Source organism: Chelonoidis abingdonii, chromosome 1 (assembly GCF_003597395.2).
Source record: "Chelonoidis abingdonii isolate Lonesome George chromosome 1, CheloAbing_2.0, whole genome shotgun sequence".
NCBI classification, from domain to species: domain Eukaryota; kingdom Metazoa; phylum Chordata; order Testudines; family Testudinidae; genus Chelonoidis; species Chelonoidis abingdonii.
Window position 1 is genome coordinate 116275062 of NC_133769.1, and position 21177 is coordinate 116296238.

General features: G+C 41.7%; 1 protein-coding gene across 4 annotated transcripts in view; it reads right to left on the reverse strand.

The window, feature by feature from the left end:
• The window catches only part of KDM5A (lysine demethylase 5A), a 91057-nt gene extending 70140 nt beyond the window's left edge, over positions 1 to 20917 (reverse strand). For 2 of the 4 annotated variants that reach the window (XM_032796737.2, XM_075069432.1), the window contains exons 1-7: positions 20182 to 20917; positions 17122 to 17199; positions 14789 to 14911; positions 12169 to 12339; positions 11544 to 11678; positions 4863 to 4968; positions 3258 to 3346 (exon numbers count right to left, since the gene is read on the reverse strand). In XM_032796737.2, coding sequence (XP_032652628.1) covers positions 3258 to 3346; positions 4863 to 4968; positions 11544 to 11678; positions 12169 to 12339; positions 14789 to 14911; positions 17122 to 17199; positions 20182 to 20346 — 867 coding nt within the window. In that variant the 5' untranslated portion in view covers positions 20347 to 20917. The remainder of the gene's footprint in view (positions 1 to 3257; positions 3347 to 4862; positions 4969 to 11543; positions 11679 to 12168; positions 12340 to 14788; positions 14912 to 17121; positions 17200 to 20181) is intronic. The other 2 variants (XM_032796738.2, XM_032796739.2) reach the window with 2 other exon arrangements.
• Positions 20918 to 21177: the final 260 nt, after the last annotated feature.

Sequence of the window (21177 nt, forward strand, 5' to 3'; positions counted from 1 at the left end):
TGTATGTTGAATCATTTATTGGAAGCACTCAAATTTAATACATTACTTGATCCAAATTCCCCCATTATTCCCATCAGATGAGAGACAACCCAGCTTGTATCTTTTTATTATGTAGCCCAAAAAGAAAGACAGGATGACACTAGTTTTAACTAAGTCACTACAATATTAAGTCTTAAGAAACTGAAACACAATAGGAATGCATCATGTAAGACAAAGCCCTACTGTTATTTTACCTTGTTTAGGAGAGTATGCACACCCTAGGTGTGCAAGCATGCAATGCTCCTTAAAATCTCACCATTTTCAATTACACATGCTTGTCAGGAAATTTTCAAATGGTCAAAATTCTGCAAAAGTCCACCATTTTCCAGACTTAGTGAAAACACAAGCCCTCCTCATGGAAGATCACATCCAGCCCAAGTTTCAAACTTAAGCTATTTGTGTTTTAACAATGTCTAAAAGTGTGGAGGTGTAGCAAGGCAGTGGGATATCCCATAGCCCCGCTGAGAGACGAACCACCCCTAATACCAAGGTGGGCGGAGCCACTGGGTCCTGCCCCCACCCCTCAGAGGTCACGGCGCTGACCAGGAAGTATAAAAGTTCACCGGCAGAGCTCAGTGGAGAACCAGCCGCCGGAGAGATCAGAAGTCTGCAACCGAGCTCCCTCTTGGGAGACAACAGCAGACGCCGGCCGGCCGGAGGTCGCACTGGGCCAGCCAAGCCTGCCCCTTCCCAGCTACCCCGAGGAACCGATGGTGTTCGAGACCGCTGAGGATGCTAACACAACCCAGGTACCCTACGAGGGGGAGAGTGGAAGTAGCCCGGGGGCAGCCAACCCCAGTCTGGCTGCAGCACTGCCTGAACCTATGTCAGTGTGTTGCGGCCAGGATCCCCACTGACAGCAGCGAGTCTTTGCCACTGCTAGGGCCCCGGACTGGGAAGCAGTGGAGAGGGAGGGCCTGCGTCCCCCCCTGCCACCCACTCCTTGGGTGACAGGCTCCTCCTTGTCCTTTTCCTGGCCTGGGGAGGTTAGGACAACTTGACTATTGACTCAGCACCTGCTTAAGGGCCTGAGTCCCTGACTGTTTGCTTGCTGCCCCGTCCTGACCTAGGGCCTGGGCTGCTTTTGAACTACTGACTCAGCCCCCACTTAAAGGTCTGAGCCCCTAACTGTGTGCTTGTCATCCCACACCGCCGCAAGGCGCGGACTGACAGCAACTTAGAGCGAGGCAGTGGGATACCCTACAGCCCCGCTGAGGGACCAACCTCAGCAACTCTACAGGTGGAATTTTTGTTTTGGGGTTTTATTTATTTTATAAACACAGAGAAGGGACAGGGGGAGGAAAAATACAACCTCATCTCAAACAAACTCAAGAAAACAGATATGGCAGAGGCTCTAGATGGAAGGCATCACCCAGACAGGTTACTTTCAGAAACACAGTGTGTAGAAATAGGGGATTACAATTGAAACTGTTTTGCAACATTTACTATAGCAACTGCCACCAAGCAATCACTATGATCCTAAGGTACTGCACTTTTTCATAAACATGTGCAACATTTTATATTACAGCACAGTTAACATGTGATTAAATATCAAAGCCATACTGTGAAGCAAACATACAAAAGCAGATTTATGGTTGCTGTGGGAATCTCAAATCCTGTGACTTTTTTGCAATTAAATCCTCAAGGTTTTTGCATTTGTGCATTTTTTGCACAGAATTACCATTTTACACAAAGGTAAAATAATAAATGGGTGGAGAAGGACAACCAGAACTAGAGTAGTATATTCTTCAGATGACAACTGTAGACTGACGTACAAGATGTGTACATTTCAGAGACTCATTTCCTTGAAGGTCTCTCATTCAAGTACTATCCATGCCCAACAGGCATTCATTTATAGAGGTTCTACAAGATCACAGCCAAGGCAATATAGCTGCAAAGTCTGGTTTTATTGCTACCTTATTTGAACCCCTGCCACAAATGAGAGATAACACAAACAGGAAACAAACTCAGGTGTCCTGATGAATGAAAACTGACTAGGTCAGAAAATTTTTCCAGGAAAATCTTATTTAAAAAAATGAAAACCACTAATAGCAGCCATTCCTGTCATGGAGAAACAGCAAGCCTAGAAATACCATGTACTCTCAGCAAATAACTCATCTAACTACTAAAAGGGATCCAATCCTTTTAGTTTTGAAAATGAGAATCTCAGGCCTATTCACACTGGTAACACCGTCTGCTTCAAACTGCAGTTTATAACCCCCATACTTTAAATCAGAAGCCATTTCTTCTTCTAAAAGATTTCGTTTGAGTTTTTGTTAAAGTCCATGGCCCCTCCTGGTACTGGGAATAACTAACATTTCAAATAACCACAACAAGTTTTGGGAAGACTTTCTGAAGCTATGGAGAAATAATGCATTCTGTATGCTCAATATGCTGTTTTTGAAGCGCACAGAACTTAATTTCTTCAAACATGTTAGAAGACTCTTATTCAGGACTCTACATGTACCAAGTATGACAGTTTAAATAAAGTCATTTGAGTTATCCAATAAAACAAAACAAACTATACCCTGTTTTTCCATACTCAAGTATCAAACAGCTACATAGATTTTATTTCTTCCCTTTATTTTTCTCCCTGGTAGACTAATAAACTAGACATTTCAACTCAAGACAGCTGTTTGAGACAAAATTAGTCCTGTTTTCTGTAGTTTAAACCAACGTTTCTCAATGACCACTCCGTGGACTGGCACTGGTTCCACAGATTTCCCTGACACAGCTTAGGATGGCAGCAATCCAGTCCCTTGTATCAAAAAGTTTAGACTCTCTTAGATACTTATATGGCCTCCATTACTGTAGTATATGAGCACTCAATCTAATGTATTTTTCTTTATAATACCACTAAGGAAGGAAAGTATTACTATTTCCATTTTACAGATGGAGAACTGAAGCACAGAGAGACTAAGCAATTTGTCCAAGATCATACCGAACATCTATGGCAGAACAGAGAATTGAACCCAGATCTCTTGAGTCTCAGGCCAGTCTTCAGGCTTTATCAGCCTTTTCTGATAATCTAAGGTGGAATCACAACTCAGAATGGAATGTTTTTACTGTGATTAATTCAAATTCTCACCTTACAGCAGATAATGTTATCTGTTACAGTGCTCTATTTTCCCAATGACACAAATACATCAAAAAGTAACCCAAGCTGACAGCTTCATTTCCTATGCTCATGTGGTCCAGAGCAAATAAATCACACTTACAAAGTTGACAGAAATTGTCCCTTTGCGCTGCCTCATCTGCATGCCAAATGCTTCTGACTTGGTGCCTTTGCGTCTTCGAGAGACCTCGTCTTGAAGCAAAATAAAGTTACATACATTTCAATAATCTAGCATAAAGAAAGACCCCACATACAAGGATCATGTAGAGATCAGCCTGCTATCCTGCCTTTGGCAGCAACTACAACTTAATGCTGTAGAGAAAGCCAGAACTCTTTCGTGTACCTGACCAGTTTACTCCTGGGGGAATTCTGCACCACTGCAGAATGCAGAATTTCACAGAATTCCCTGTTTCTCGCCACCACTAAGGGGTCACTGGACTCTGCAGAGCCCAGCTCGCAGTGAGTGGAGTGCCCAGCCTGGCATGGCTTGAGGTTGCATGCTCTTGGATCCTCATTCTCCTGGGACAGTAGAGGCCTGGGAGACCCAGTCAGCTCCAGCAAAGGGTGAGGAAGGGCAGGGCTGCACCACACCATGTCCCCTGGCGGGACAGTAAAGAAGTTGGGGGGAGTAAAGGGGGTGCTGGCGTGTGAGTTGGGGGCTGCCTCACAGCTGAGCTGGGGCGGGGAATGGTGTCTGGGCCGGGGACTGCCCCGTGGCTGGGCTCCATGGGGAGAGGTGTATCTGGGCCAGAGGGTGCCCTGTGGCTGGGCTCTGTAGGGGAGGTGGGATGCTGGTGTCTGGGGGGGGGGGGGGGGGGGGGGGGGGGGGGGGGGGGGGGGGGGGGGGGGGGGGGGGGGGGGGGGGGGGGGGGGGGGGGGGGGGGGGGGGAAGAGATGCCCTGTGGCTGAGTTGTGGGAGGAAGAGGGTGTGGGTGTCTGGGCCAGGGGGTGCCCCGCAGCTGGGCTCTGAGCGAATGAGGGTGCAGGTCTCTAGGCTCTGGAGGCCCCACACAGCCCCACTCCAGCACCTCCCAACTGGAACTGGGCTGTTGTAGGCGTTTCATTAACTCTTTACTCATGGGAGAATCTTCTTTGCTGTTGTCTGTATTGATGACATACTTGTTAACAGGTATTTTGAAATAAATAATTGAAACTGGAGTGATTATATTGTGTAATTTTTACAAATAAAATATGCAGAATTTTAAAATATTGTGCACAAAATTTTTAATTTTTTGGCACAGAATCCCCCCCGAAGTAAACTGCCAGTTGTATCAAGCTGTATATGACTGGGGGAAGAGTAAACCCTCCCCTGCTGATCTTCACAGGAGATCCAGGAACATCATGAAGCAAAGTGGATTATCCTCATAATTTGGGTGCTTATCTAACATGATTGATGTCAACATTTATCAACCCTTTTTTCAAGTCCAGTAATTTTCAACTGGTACATTTCCTAAATAATAAAGAAATGACTATCAAATTAAAAGATTCCAGTCAATGTGGTTAGCCACCATGAGTTCTGTCAACCTCCACATGAATTAAAACCTAAAATGTTTAACTTTTTCACATCACAGTGGCTCACTTTTACCTCTTCCCATTTGTCTCCAGAGAAAGCAGCAAGGTTTGGTTGAAAAGACTGTTTCAGAGTCTAGAGACAGGTTACTGTATCCTTACCACCCTTATTCACAGGATAAGCCAGAGGCTTACTTACCTTCTTTATCCTTTGCTCCCAAAGCCAGTCCCACCATCTTGGGTCCAGCTCCGAAGATCTGCAGCTTCTTCAGCTCAGTATTTCTACTCATCTCTCCTGCCTCTGCCTGAAAACAAAACCATATCAACACACCATCATCAGCATTTACTTTCCAGGTCTCCACTAGTCACTGTACACTTGTATCTCTGCTCTCTTCCTCTCATTGCCCCATTCACATTCACATTGCCCCATTCATCTGCTTTATCCATTAGAAGATGGAAGGCCTGATTTTTCATCCCCAAACCCAGACGCAAAAAAGGGATGCAATGAAACAGACTGAAACTCTCTTTCAATTCTCCAAACAGATGTCTCCACATTAAGCATTAAAGAGTTTTGTTACAAAGGTTGATCTATACATCAAATGATCACAGAACTAGGTTTGATTTCTGGCAAAAACAATCACCAATGCAACACTTTTCAAGTTACTATGGATCAGGAAAAGTTTGATATTAATAAATACATTATTTATGTGGCACCTTTCATCAGCTCCCTTGAGTGGGTGGATATATCCACAAACTATTAATGATGTTCACAGTTCATAGGTCTTCTTGAATCCTTGGCTGGGCTTGGATTTTCAGATACAATGGCAGAATTACTATTCCTCACAGCCCCTACCTACACATGCTGTGCTTCAAATCATGTGAATTAAGCAATTAAAAAAACATATTAGGTCATCCAGGCCATTCGCCTGACAATGCAGGGTTGTTCTCCTTTAATGTTCTGTCCCTTCCTGTCCATTCATTCACAGTCCTACAAAACTCTGAGCCTCTCATTATTTTTGTATTACCATAGTGCCCAGGAGTCCTAGTCATGAACCCAGACTCCATTGTACTGGGTGCTATAGGCTTATCCAACCTTGTTTGATTCCATCATTGCCTCCACTCCACCAGAGATGGGAACCTCAATACATCTTTTGTCCACTTACTTCTCAAAAACTTTCTCACTTGGTCCACGAACTTTCTTTTATGCTACTCCTACTCTTGGAATGGCCTGGTGTACCAGCTCAGGAAGGAAACTACCGTTTCTTCATTCAAGTCTCTCCTAAAGACCTACTGCTCCTACAAAGCCTTCAAGCCAGTCAACTAAAACATTTTTAATCCATCACGCTGCCCACTAAGAAACTACAGTATCTTACCGATGTTACCCTGCCCTTCCTTCTCCTGCTCCTCTTTAGAAACTTATTACTCTTATTGTATTACGTCTGAGATAAGTTTGCTAGCTCCTTGGGGGCATGAATCAGGTCTCTGCTGGTACTGCAAAGCACCTATCACAATTTGCAGTGACCTCAACAACAGAAACAACAACAAAGATGCTTTCTGGTAAGCGGTGCTCAAAACTGAATGAGAAACTTCATGTGCAGTGACAATAATGCTATAAACAGAGAATATAGTTTCCATGTATTCAGGTCAAATTTTCATGTTTGTTCTTTTAATTGGCTGCCAAAATGGACTGCAATGCAAGTCTCATTTGCTAGCCACCATAGGTTTTTTTTGTTTGTTTGTTTTAAGCACTACTGCTGTCCAGATATTTCCCTCTGACTGGATTCTGTGTTTGGGCTTGTTTTCTCACCCAGTATATTAACTTGTAACTTTCCATTCTGAATATCAGTTATTTTCTATTCATGTTCAAATATCTGTAAATCATCTGTGTTATGCCTCTGTTCTCACTAGTAATGGCAATGTCTTATAATTTAAAGGGACACTATCAACCTGAATTTTTAAAAACTGACTTTAAAATCCAGTTTGATACTGCACTCTAAGTAATACGTCCTGATTTTTTTTTTAATTCTTTACATTTTAAAGGGTTTTTCTGTTCACTCCTTTATTTTTATAGAAAACTTTCTAGCAAGTGAAAAACTGATTGACATTGGACAATGGTGTAACTGATCTTGATGTCCATGAGAATGTACAAAGCATATAAACCAAAAACATAGCAATAAAATATTTTAGTACAGAGTACACCATTCAGACAAACGTGATTTTTCAAGTTGGCGTCCCTTTAATTTTATGGGAACACTGTTTTCCCACTACTCCATATGATTAATGAAAAAAGATCAAATGGGATTTATGAGATCCCAGTGGTATCAGATTATCTCCTTCCCCCAAACAACAATGTTCTCATTAAATCTTCACTCTTTATTTACAGATTTTCAGGCGATTTTTAGCCCATTTGCCTATCATAAGCCCAATCCTTACTTTCATTTAAAAAATTAACTTGAATATCATTCTTTAGTAAAATCCAGAAATTACATCTATCAAGTTCTCTTCTCATAGTGCTTTTTGATAGAATTATAAAATTAAATCAAGCTTATCTGCCTAGTTTATTTTTTAATATAAACCATGTTTCTCAATTCTTATTCCTTCTAATTCCATTATACTTCTAAGTGAAGACAATTTTAAAAGGTAATGATGAGTTGATCTATAACCACTAATTCTTCTCACTGGTAAAGGGAACACCATATGTATCAAAAGTACAAGTTATGTGACGAGAAGGAAACATACTTAAAAAAATATCTAATAAATGCCTATAGAACAAATATCAAAAACATTCAAGATTATTAAAACCCACACTTTATTTGGTGACACTTAAGGTTGCATCAAGACACCTCCGAACTCAAAATTGTGAGAGCATGGAATTAAAGGGATAGGACAGGAAAAGTCTCATGACACTTTTACAGCGGAACGCGCTCCAACTTTCCATGAGGCTTTTCTCTTCCATCTCCTACAGATACCAAAAAGCCACATATATCACAATGTCAAACTTGCACTCTAGCAAAAAAAAAAAAAAAAAAAAACGAACAACCTCAGACACACTTCTATCAACAGTCACACAATATAAGTTCTTTGATATTATTCTGCCTTAACATTGTGATTTAATAAGCACACAATGTTATTATTCCTAACTAGGGTTTGTGACTGAGCATGCAACAAAGTAGACTTGTCATCACCATCTTTTTCCTCTATTTTAACAGATTCCTCTATTTACTCCATCATCCCACAATTGCTAAACTGAAAAAATCAAGTATTTTTCCTCCACATCAGAAAACACTAACAGGATCCAATTATGGGTTTAAGTACTTCATCCTTTCAAGAGACACCATCAACTTCAAAAGTCACTTCTATGAGATACACCTCTACCTTGATATAATGCTGTCCTCAGGAACCAAAAAATCTTACCACATTACAGGTAAAACCGTGTTATATCGAACTTGCTTTGATCTGCCGGAGTGCGCAGCCCCGCCCCACCCCACCCCACCCCCCGGACCACTGCTTTACTAAGTTATATCCGAATTCGTGTTATATCAGATCGCATTATATCGGGGTAGAGGTGTATTTTTAAACTTCTCTTATTACAAGTAGTACCTAAGATCATTATAATTGATAATATAACTTTTTTTTTTTTTTTTAAAGAACTTTGTGGATTTCCCAGCCCTTTTTATATAGTACGTTAAATTGTTTTTTGAGCAGTTTCCACTGCAATTATCTCCCACACTAACACAGAAATGTTTTCAAAATATTAAAGTGTGATTGTCAAACCACAAAAATTGGTATGGTAACTCGGGGCAGAAGTGTTGCCTGCAACTTAACTCTTCTAAAAACTTGAGGCTGTTCGTGTCACTTTAATAGTACCACCTTTTAAAAGATTAGAACATTGTTTTTTCTTTCCTTCCAGTTCAATGATTTTTTAGAATAAATTATCAACGGTTCAGTAAACTCATTAGTCAAATCCCTTAACAGCCCAGGATGTATCCTTATGGCTTATTTGTCTTTACTCCATATTTTCCAGTATTCCCAATTTGCTCTTTGTTTTTAAACAGGATTTCCCTTAAAACTTTGTTAAATTAAGTAATAAAACAAATGTACCTAAGCCATTTTTCAGTTATTAATATCACTCCTCATCTAATAAGGGACCTGCTTTCCAACATTTGTAAAGTCATCCTTATTTTCTAGAGTTAATCTTTTTCACTTCTCTTCCTTTTCTTCCACGTCTTTACTAAGTTATGCTTGCCTTCCCCACCATTCCCATTTATAAGAGTTTTATTCTGGGGTAATGGGAAAAAGAATAAGACTGGTTAAAACAGATCTTTGAGAAGTCTTTCCAAAACCAATCTTCCTCTTCTTGTTCCTTCAGTTCTTTTTCAGAGGGTTTGTAGCCAGTTCTGGTTTAATTATAGTATCTAAAGATTCCCAGCCTTCTTTTACAATGGAGAATTTTAAAATATCCTTCTCTCACATTTCTATTAAATTTCTTAAAATCTGGCTTTCCTGAAATCTAGTACCTTTGTTTCACAAATGCAGCAGTACCATACTTAATTCAAGTAACTTGCAGTCGCTAGTTCCAAACTGTTGCTATTCTCATTCTTAGCTAATTGATCTGTAAGGAATAGGTCCACAATGCTTTCTCTGCTTTTTAGGATGTAATACTGCCTCTCACTTAGAAACTCCTCTCAGATAAAGAGATCACCAGTTAGCCATAACTGTTACCTGCAGTTGGATTACTGGCAACAAACTCTACATAGGTCATCTTCATCTGATGCAGAATACAGGAGCATGTTTAACTGATGGATATTCACATCTGAGGCATATTAAACATGAGCATTCTGGAGGCTCCCCAGCTGGTTTAGATACAAATCAAGGTGTTCACTTTAATCTACAAAGGGCTGGGTGATTTGGATTACTGCCTACAGTAGAGACTGCTTCTCTCCATAAGCACCTGCCCTGCACCTAAAACCTGGAACATTTTGCACACAGTCCACAGATTTGCAGTCATGCTATTTCCAGGTGGCAGCAGGGTGTTCTCAACAGGAGAATAAGGGACAGGTCTTTGCTTTGAATTCAGTTCCCCAGTTAGTCCAACAAGTTTATCGGACCTTCTGAATGCATCATAAAAAATATTTGGGCTTTCGCTGATTAAGTGAAGTGAGTGAGCTGAGTTTCTCACAGGTTGGAGAATTCACTTCTTTCATTTCTTTTATTAAGTGCTAAAATAATTGAAAGCATGCTTAGATTTTATAAATCATTTTTGTATAAGTCAACAATAAAGAGCTTTGCAGACTGTATGTGTAAAGATAACTCACCCACCAATGAAATGCAGCAGCTGTTCTGTGCCAGGAACACTACGAACAGTTTTTAGAAGGGAGAGTGAGGAATACCACTGTTTTACTGAAACTACTGAAAGCAGTCTTGTAAAAAGAGCGATGAAATCTTAATGATGTAGTGTCTCTTTTATACCTCATCTGAAAAAGACACAACAGCATAGTGCCCCCTAGACAATGGCTCAATACCAACTCAGAAGAGTTCCACATATTTAGTGAGGAGCAGCAGTTTCTGTAACATGCTGGGATTTTCTTGGGTCGGTCTCTCTCATCCATGTACTGACCACACCCAAGACAACATAGTTTGGGAGATGTCACATGATCACAGCCTAGGACTATTGATGTTTTTGAATATGGTTACATTATACAGATAAATGTAGCAAGTCTGCCAGAAAGTGAGGAGATCAGATAAAAGACAACCCTGTCTAAATGAACCAGAACCTAAGAGAAACAAAACACACTATTTACTAAAACTGAGGGATACTCAGCAAAAGTGAGAAGCCTGAGTGGCATGAGATGTGCACTTTGGAAAAAGACAGACATGTTTTTGATAGCATTAGATATGGAAAAGAAATTTCAACGTGCTTAAAATATGTCCAGAATGGCATGGCGCAAATAGTAAAAAAAGATTAAATTAAAACCCAGCTTTCAGCCACATCCCACTGACTGGCCAGCAAGAAGCCACTAGAACGTACCACATGGACCCAGTCCAAAAAACTTTCAGAGATTCTCTTTTTACAAGCATGTTATTTTATAAGAAACAGAGCTGGCCTGCTTAAACAAGACTGCAGGGAAAGAAACAAAGGAGGAAAAACAGGCCAAGACTGCAAGGTCTTTTTTGATGTACTGACATGTAAAGTGTTGCTGTTTCGGTTTGAAGGGAAAGTTACTGGCCGCCTTTGTGGAATTTCGACATTGCCTAGTAAAATATCAGATGTTACTGTTGCAATAGCAGCCTTAACCCACACAAAAGAGACTGCTTATTTTCAGGAAAAAAGCTGTGGAACTGGAACATTTTTTCCCAGCCATCACTCTACATTTTCCCTCCCAGCTGCAAGCTCTTCACAAAAAACTGTCAGTCAATCTTGGGATAATTGGTCCCATTTCTAGAGCTTTCCACTGACTGCAAAGCCTTGTCTGCACACAAGCTTACATCTGTTTAAATAAAGGTGTGTCTAAAATCAAAAATTGTAGTTAAATTGATGCAAGCCCCATGTCACATTTTTATATCAATTTACAACTAGCTTACATCCGTTTAGCTTGCATTGATGCATTCACTGATGCATACCAACACAATATAAGCCAGTTGAAAATATGAAAATAGTTTAACTATATCTGTTTATAAAAGCAAACTTTATGACATGATTTCTGTGAATAGACCAGGCCAAAGAGATATATGTCTCTGGAGTTTAACAAAAGGACTGCTTCTTCGTGGCACGTTTGAGTGGGCTCCCATGGCCAGACAAAGGCTGTTGCACTCTCAGTGCTATTGCACTCGTGCAAAAAATAAATGCACTCTGTCTGTAGTGGCCAAGTAATGTGGGTACCTGGGATTTGATGCGTCTGGTTCTCTTCAGCACAACGTTCATTCTTGTGCCCTGCTTTGGGGAAGCCTGGGCATCAGAGCCGAGGTCCTCTGCCTCCACTTTTTCCTTAAGGTCCAAGTTTGGCTTTTGGATGCCCTAAAGGATCAGAGCACAGAAGGACACTGGGTTGATTGATCAGGGGATCAGACTCTATGGTCTGTGAATCATCCTGTTTGTTGAGGAATAGGGCTACCAGTGAAGTCATACTGCAGTACACATGCCATTTGGACCAGACAGAAATCACTACATGCAGTCTGAAATAAGAAGATTGAATCCTGACAGCTGCCTAACAAAGAGTAATAAAGACACCTTCCCAAACAGGTACATCACTCTTTGCCCTGTATCCCATTCCCAACAAAACTGATCTCACACACATAAAAGAAACCTAAAAGTACAATCACTACTCCAGATTACAACGTAACTTCTAACACTATTCTTCCAAATGTGAAGAGGTGCTGCTTTGATGAAAGTAGTTGCTGCTTTCAGGAGCACAGAACCACATGAGCACAGAACAGAACAGTTTAGTATATAGCAACAAACGGATGCCCTTTGATCTTTCTATCATGAAAGGGAACAAGTCTCTCACCATAAGGCTAACCCCGGACTGGAAGAGTTCATAGGGGTACAGTATCCGTTCATAGTGAGATTTCAGCAGTGATCCAGTGCCTTTTCCTGGCAGGTAGCCTAGCCGACTAGCTACTTTGGACCATTTCTTCTCTTTAGTGACCACCTCAAAGCCTCCTTTGCTGGCAACAATCTGAAACAAAACATATTTTATTTTTTTAGAAACTTTTTAAAGGAAGATTGGGTTCCTTTAACCATTGTGAACCATACATGACTATACAGATCAAACCTTCAGAGGTTCTGTGAAACTCAGAGACCCACAGTTATGACATGGGGAATTTTCCTGCCGGGGCAGTACTTCAAACGCATATCTGTCTTTGTCACCTGATGCATTTATTAGAGCCCCGTTGCTCAGAAATGAATAAAAAGTGTACATACTCTGCCACGCAGAAAGAGACAAACAAGCAGCACTTCTCAGACATGTTGGAAAGAATACAAACCCACTGTCAGATCAAAATAAAAAAAGTCAGCTCTCATCAGATGTGCAGTCTGATGAAAAACACAGGAGTCTGGCCAGAAGCAGAGTCAATTCTAACAGACCCAATACAGAAGGAAGCGCTGAAGCTCAGGACTCCAGAATTACAAAATTCTCAACAGAGAACCCTGGATGAAACAGAAACTACTGTCAAAAGTGGAGACACTGACTTCACCTTCCAGTTAGATCTGTACTGCCACAGCAACACTATTTCAATAGCCATTGAGTCTATCAGTTCACATACAAAGTCCTCTTTGGCTACAGATGACTAAATTTATTTAACCTGAAAAACAGGCCATTTGTCTCCAAATGAAGGTCACAAAGGCACAGGGAATGCTTCCTCTGAAGACTGACCACATTTCTATCCTCTCTCTCCCTTTTACAGGTCACTGAGAAACAGTTTAAAATCAAAATATACCAATCCTGGTTTCATTTAAATTTTGTAAAGATTCTAAACATTTCTACACATCTAAAGTTTGGTGGTAAACTTTTTCCCTGCTCAAAGAGCCCAAGTTATATGCCTAACACTGCAGGGACTGATTGAAACCCAGACACCAAAGCATTATTACTGCAGTGGAACTAAAAAGTGAAAACCTTATCAATTTAGCTTCTAAACTGAGTGAAAAAGTGTAACAGCCTAAGTGAAAAGTAATTTAGATTTTAAGTAATCAGTTTTTATAATCATTTAACACAAGTAAAAATTAAAATCACACTTTCCTCTATTTCCTTTGGTTTTTCACCTTACTTTTTAAAACTGAACTGGAGCATACCTTGTAATGAGAGAATCCATTATGTAAAGCTATGATTATACCTTAGCTTAGAATAACCAAGCTTCATGGAGTGCTCATAATGAGTTAATGCAGCTGTGACTCACTCTATAAGATGAGCACATAGTGAAAGCAACCAAAGTCTATACCCACTCATTCTGAACAATAATGGCCAATTACCTAGATACTAACATAATAAAAACAATCTTTGCAATCATAGGGCAGTGAGTTTCCACTAAACAAAACAAATAATTTGTGCCATCAACTAGTTAGACAACTAAATAACTCATCCAGAACTGAGGTCCCTGCTCTAACTCATGCCAGTGTCCCAAATATCATTCCCATTGGCATTATGCAAAGACTACTGTATCATTTCCTAACAAACCATGGCAGACATGGAAATAAACCTTCAATTCTTTCCAAAGACAGCTAAGCAAAGTTAACAATACACATTGCCTTTAAAGCTGCCTATGAAATCAAATTCTTCTAAAGCATAAACTTTTAAAACAATGTACCCTACCCAAAGGTGCAAGAACTAGGAATGCAACAGCACCCGCAGCTTGAAGTAGTTTCCATCATATACAGGGTTTACAAGTTTTAGTCAATGGCTTCCAGCACCCTCACTCTACAAATTGTTCAACACCACTTACCCTACTGCACACCCCACAAATTTCCACTCACTTGAGACAAGTACATTTTGATGAGTAAGTGGAAATTGGATCTTGGATCTAGCAGTGCTAGTACCACCACACATTCATAGGCCTAATCTACACTAAAAAAGGTTTGTTGCTACAGCTATATAGACAAAACCTTTCTTGTGTGGATGCAATTTATATTGGCAAAATACTGCTTTTAGCAGCTGAATTGGAAAAAGGCACTCTTATTCCAACTTACACCAACATAGCTCTTCTAAGCTCTCCTTCCGACTCGGGGCTGGCACCTATTATGCTGGCACACATTGCCCCCTACAAAATAATTATTCCAGAATAGCTATTCTGGAATATTTCCAAATATAGACATGCCCTTAACCTTGCAAAGAGCTCTACACTCCTACAGCTCTGCCTTACAATGTGTAGTGAGCAACTAAGAGAAGAACTGGCCAATAAAGCTACTGGTTAATTTTGCAGGACTTTTATATTGCACATTGAGCCACCAGCACAACAAATGTAATTGTTATCTGTACTTGTAATTGTCTGCCATTTCCTTATAATCATTCTGGTTACAAATATTTTAAGAATCTCCTTGTTTTCACGGTATATCCAGCACACAATCTGCACAAAACCACTACCATCATCCCAGGTAGTCCCCCGCTTCCCCAAATCCCAAAGAATCTTACTCACCTTGCTCAGAGAATAGAGATCCAAGATTTTTCTCTCCACCACAGGAATTTTTAAAGTGGAACCCTGAAGTTCCCAAAATTTTGCTAACTGATCCAAGAAGTCGAGTTTCACTCTGGTCATTGCCTATAATCACAACAAGAATACACATGGGTCTGAACCTAGTCAGACATGAAAGAAATGCCTAGAATCTAGACAGAAAGGAATCAAAGGACAACAGTATTTACATGTTCATAATATAACTATGAATGTGACACTTTACTATTAATTTGCCCTGTAAAACAACTGGAGGCAGAAATGTCAATAATGGAGAAAATCTTCATAAACTTTTGTTTTCAGCTTTGCACTCTTGTTGATATCTTACGAGACAATTTCCTACTCAGAGCATTTTTTCTTTTTAAAGCCAAGATGTAAAGTCGTGAAAAAAAAAAACAAAAAACATTCTAGGCAGGAATGTAAGATCATCTATTAAATTATCTGTTAATATTTTTAAAAAATTAGGAACAACAGACCTACTACATGCCTTGGACTGTGCAAGGTGGTCTCCTGGAGCATTTCTGGAGCACTCAGTGTTCTTGTTGCACAAGGAGACTCACTCACAAGCCAAGAGACAAATAAAGCTTGATTCACAAAAAAACTTAAGCATGGTGATGCTCAGCATCACCTTGCCCAACTTTTAGGTGGTTAGAAAATCAGTGGGATTCACAAAGGCTGGGTTAAGTACTCAGACTTCCCATACAACAAAGCAGCATATAAGAATGCCATCCTGGGTCAGAACAGTGGTCCACTTACCCCCAGTACAGTCTTCCAATAATGGCCAATGCCAGATGCTTCAAAGGGAATGAACAGAACAGGGAAATTATCAAGTGATCCATCCCCTGTCAAGCAGTCCCAGCATCCGGCAGTGAGAGGTTTAAATATGGAGGGAGATAGGCACGTCAGAACAGGATTCACAAAAGCAAACATTCTGAGTGGCTCCTTGCCTAAGTTAGCCAACGGGAGATGCCCAGTTGAGGGATGTGTCCTCAGCCCTGCCTCTCTCCAGGAGTTCAGCACCTAATTCCAGTTACAGGGAAGCACCCTATTTTGTTTGGGATTCTCAGCTGCAAACACTTTTTTGGCATTAGGCATCTACATTTTTTTTGGTTTGGTTGGAAAAAAAAAATACCAAGAATCTGGTGAGGGGGGGAGGGAGGCTTGACGGAAGGCGTAAGGGAGACAGGACCTACCTTAACTTTTAGCCCAGATACTGAGGGAGCCCCACATCAGAATATCCTATAGGCTAGTGGTTAGGGCACATATCTGAGAGGTGGCCGATCTCTGTTCAAATCCCTTCTCCCACTCAGGTGGTGGGAGGACTTGAACTGGGGATATCCCACAACCCAAGTGAATACTCTAACCATCAGGCTCAAAATTATGAGGGAAGTTCTCTTCTACCTTGATATGTCCCTGCAAGCATGTTAGGCAGAGGAATGCCTATCTTCCCCTGATTCATATATCACTCTGGGGCTTAGACAGCCAGACCCCTAGAGTGAGGCTGCAGTGCACATACACAGAGGCAAAAACATAGGCACCTAGGGAACTTTTACTACAAAAGCATAGGCATCAAACCAGCTTACGAACCTATAAGGTTTGGCGGTAGCTGAGCAGGGATTTTGCGAATGCCAGTGGGGCCTGACTCTGGAACTCAGGCGACTAAAGTGGCAATAAGGAACTTATGTCCTTTTGTGAACCTAGAACATGATGTTTTGGTATCTGAATAGGACGGGAATTTAAAAACTAGTATGGGGAAAGGAGAGATACCTTTGAAAAAATCTAGACAGAAAGGGACTTGACTAATTTTTAAAAAGCCTTCCGTTAATTTTTAGTCTTAAAAATTAACCTGGCTAGACCTATAAAAGGAACTATTAGTGGTGGTGTTTTTGTTGTTTGTTTTAAAGATTTAAGATATATTATCAAAGTGGTTAAATATTAGACAATTTGGGGATTAAGAACAGCAGTAAATACCTTATGAAAAAACAGTGGGGAGTTCTGAGGGCTGAACACTAGCTACTCTTACTACACAACATGGTCCTTGGCATTCATTTTAGACATATCAAGCTGAGGATAAAAAACTTCTTGCGGTTATTTTGAATAATAAAATAAAAACCAGACTTCTCAAAGTCTTTGAGGGTTACTTTATCCAAACTCTGCTAGTGCCAATTGTAACTACATATGTGATCTGTGGGATATTAAAGTCTACCAATCCAGAAAGCAGTCAAGATGCAAAATTCAAGCAAGGAGACCTATTGCTTTGTGTGTGAATACAGAATTATGTTAATGGTCCAAAAGCTCACCTCCAATTCATTCAAGCGCTGGACTCGTGGGGTAAAACGAAAACTTTGTACTTCACATGCAAATGGAGGCTGCCAGTTCTAAACAGAGAGAGAGACAGATAGATTTTACTGCTTCAAAGATATAAGGACTGTGCCATAACTTCTCCCACAAATGCAAAAAAGTCTCCTGAGAATTTCAAAACAATGCAAATCATCAGCTGATCACAGAAAGAGCAAATCAAGGATTTTTAGTATTCTAATCTGTCTGAGAATTTTCCATTTTAGAAAAGCACAACAATTTCATAATTAATGAGCTTCTCCCAATATTTGAATTAAGAGTAAGGAAAAGCTATTGAGTTGCTTATGAAAGTAGAAATATAAGCTATATCATAGCTCAGAATATTTAGATTGATATTACCGTAGACGTGTGGTTCCCAGACTGTAACAGAGCGTGAACCCCTTTCACTAAAATGTCAAGTCTCGCGAACCCCCTCCTAAAAATGAATATTTCCAGGGATTTTCTCCTTTACCCGAATGTAAATTATAAAAGCAGTGATCTTGGAAATATAAATTGGTTTTATGACATGCTTATACCACACTACTTATTTATCATTACAGTATTTTTATTACATTATGAAAATAGCAACAGTCTACTAAGATCTCACTTTTGTAGCTTGTATCACTTTGAATAAGTCTGTTATAAGACAAGGCTCCTACGTTTCATCAAGGAGTATCAGAGGTGAAGCAGCATAAAGGTATTTAAGAAGCCAACTCAAAGAGTTCCTCCTACACAAGCATTCAGCTCTTGAGCAGTTCAGGCAAACAACACACGTTACAACAAAGCTTAAACTTGTTCCTCATAACAATTTAAAAAACAATACTAGCTGCCTACTTAATTTTAAAAACAGCAAAAAATATCCACCTCCCTTTCCATTTCTTAAATCTCCTCAGTGTGATAGATATGCTTGCTTTGATCTGCTTAGCTCTTGGAAGTCCGGGGCTCAAGGCTGCTGGCCCCATGCTGCCTGGGGTTCCTAGGGACAGCTCTATCCACCATTACGGACTTTTTTCCCCCCCAAGAACCTCCTGTAACTTTTTGTGAACCTCCAGGGGCTCACAAACCCCATTTTGGGAACCACTGCCTTAGACTGAGTTAGAACATAGGGGAGGCTTTCAAGGACAGAACTATATGGTGGGGCTACCACTTATTAGGGTTTTTAAAAAAGGTCTGTAAACCCTGGATATTTCAAAGTCTAATAAAAGCAACTAACTTCAAATCAACTATAGCGCTTGAGGCAGAGATGCTGGCACATATGGATGTGAAGGGAGCTAAACATGTAATAAAGATGAGAAATTTAACTCTCTTAAATGGGATCTTACAGCATCACAGGCCAAAAAAGTCAAACGGCAGAAAAAACTCAGTGCAACCCAACTTTGTTATTCAGATTTGGTGTTAACTTCCAAGGAAGCAAAATACGTTTTCTAGTACTTTAAGAAACATTTAAGAAATTATACAGCATATCTACAATAAAATGAGAATACGATATTCCAGCTGACAAACTAAAAATTGTTCATTATTTGTAGTACAGTAGCACTTAAAGGTCCTGATCAGGGCTATAAAATATGTGCGACTTCAAACAACAGAGAGGAATAATGAATAAGTAAGATTAGTGTAAAGTGTTTCATCTAATTATTACTGCAGATTTTAAACTGAACCCAACTGTTCAACTTGAAAATCACTGCAATGCAACCTGATAATCAATCATACAAAGCCAAAACCAAGAGTTCAGCTGCAAAAAAAATAATAATCACAAGCTGTTTTACTTGACAGAATCTTGAATGGTTTCTTCAGATCTCCTGGATTCCACAATCAAGCCAAAGGATTCTGCTTAGTTTAGAAAGGGTAGCTCCTTTAAAGCCTAGCTTTCACCATGTCACAAAGCCAACTAAGCAGATTCCAGGAAATCAGAAGGAAAAAGCCTGAAGAACACAAAATGTAAGCAATAGTTTCTGCCACTATTACCTTCACTGCTACACCAGCTCTGTGGGTTCTCCTCTCCTTCCTCCCTCAACCATTTTAATCTTTTTATTTTTGCTACTTTATTTTAAAGTTGATTTATTCTTGTCTGCACCTGAGAATTGTATTGTAATGTGAAATCGTTTCAAGTGCATTCCACTGAGATGCTGCTGCATTTACTAGAAGCCTCTGCAGGGCAAGTTGTCATAAAATAATGCTGCAGATATAATCTGGCTACTCTGACCTAGTTTTTAGGCTCATATTTTTTAAACTACAATACACAAATACCAATTTTCGTGTTTGAAAACAGATCACTGACAGTTCTAATGATAATTACAGAAATATGTTTATACCTAGTAGTATGTTAGAATGGAAAATCCTTCTTCCCCTCTAAAGAATCAACTACAGTTTTCATGTGAGCCACCTTTGCAAGTTTAAGATCCAAACAAATGTTATTTTGAAGAGTAACAGATCAATGAAGTGTCAGACATCAGCAATGAGTACAATTATTCACCAGTATTAATGTATCCACGGGCTTATCACAATTCTGTTTCTGCAGCTCAAAAAACACATAGAAACTGCGTGTCCCTGACACAGACACCATAGTTTACTGATCTGCTACCCGAAAGGCAACACAAGCGGAAGGGCTTTAAATCCCAGCCATGTTTTTTTTCCGGGGGGGGGGGGGGCGGCGGGGAGAGAAGAGTTTTGCATCATTATCAGACATATTACTTCAGCTGCCTTTTACATCGCACACAGCGGCGAAAGGCTCTCCCAAGTATCACCTGCGGGGCTGTCGGGCACCCAAAGGCCAACTTCGCCCCGGCCGCAGTGCAAATGCCGGAGCGTCCGTGGCTGCTCCCGGCCTCACGAAGCCGGAGAACCGGGAGCCGCCTCCCGAGGCTGAGCAAAGACCCCGGGCGACGGCGAGGTGCCCTCGGGGCCTCTCACACCTACTAGGGAGAAATCGCAGGAAATGGGACCCCTGGGGGCCCGGCTCCCCCCAGAGTCACCTCAAGCCCTTTCTGCTCGTGGGCGTGACCAGTCCCCCCTCCGCACGGTACCTTGGGGGGCCGGATCTTGCAGATACCGGTTTTCTCGGCCAGGCCGCGGATCCGGCCGATGAAGCCGAGCGGGTCGCTGAACTCCTCCCAGCTGGGCTCGAACACGGGACATTCGGGCGGGGGCACGAACTCCGCCGCGTAACGCGACCCGCCGCCCCCCGACATGGCGGCGCGGGGGGCACCGGCTCCGCAGGAACAGCCGGGGACGGGGGCTACGGGCTCCTTCTCCTCTGCTACCGGGGACGGGTCACAGCCAGGACCAGCCGGGCCGGCGGCTGAGGCGCATCCTACGGGCCCCGGCTGCAGCTGGGGAGGGGCCCGGGCTCGCTGGCCAAGCCGGGGTCCCAGGTGCCCGCCGCGGCGGCTCCTCCCGTTTGTTTTTGTTTCCCCTTCGGGGGGTTTTTTTCCTCCTCCTCTCTGACTCTGCCTCGACCGGAAGTTACGTGTACCGAGAAAATCCCTCCGCCGGAAGCAAAGGACACGGTGCCCCTCCGCCTCCAACTCGGAAAAGAGTCCCTGACCCCAGCAGGACGCTCGGAACCTTACGCCTCACACCCCTTCCGGGGCGCAGAGATCCGGACAAAGCCACTCTAGAGCCCGCTCTCTGCCCTTGAGACCGGCCACGGCGGCAGCCGCATCCACTTCCGGAGCGGAGGAATGTGTGAAGAGGCTGCACGGATTCAGTTCCGGTGGCGACATTCCATTTCCCCCATTGTCTGGACGCCTGCAAGGGAGCGACTGACCTCTCCCCTCCCCCACAGAGCCCCTCCCTCTAGTACCGCCCACAGCCCCGCCCCGCAGATCCCTAACTGCCGGGCGGAGCCGGTTCTGCCCGCTGCTCGCAGAGTGTGACTGGCCAGGCTGGTTTAAAACAGTCGCCTCTATGGTTGCTAACCCTCCAGGATTGTCCTGGAGTCTCCAGGAATGAAAGAATACTCGTTAATTAAACATTATACTATGTGATGGAATCTCCAGGAAAACGGCAAACCACAATTG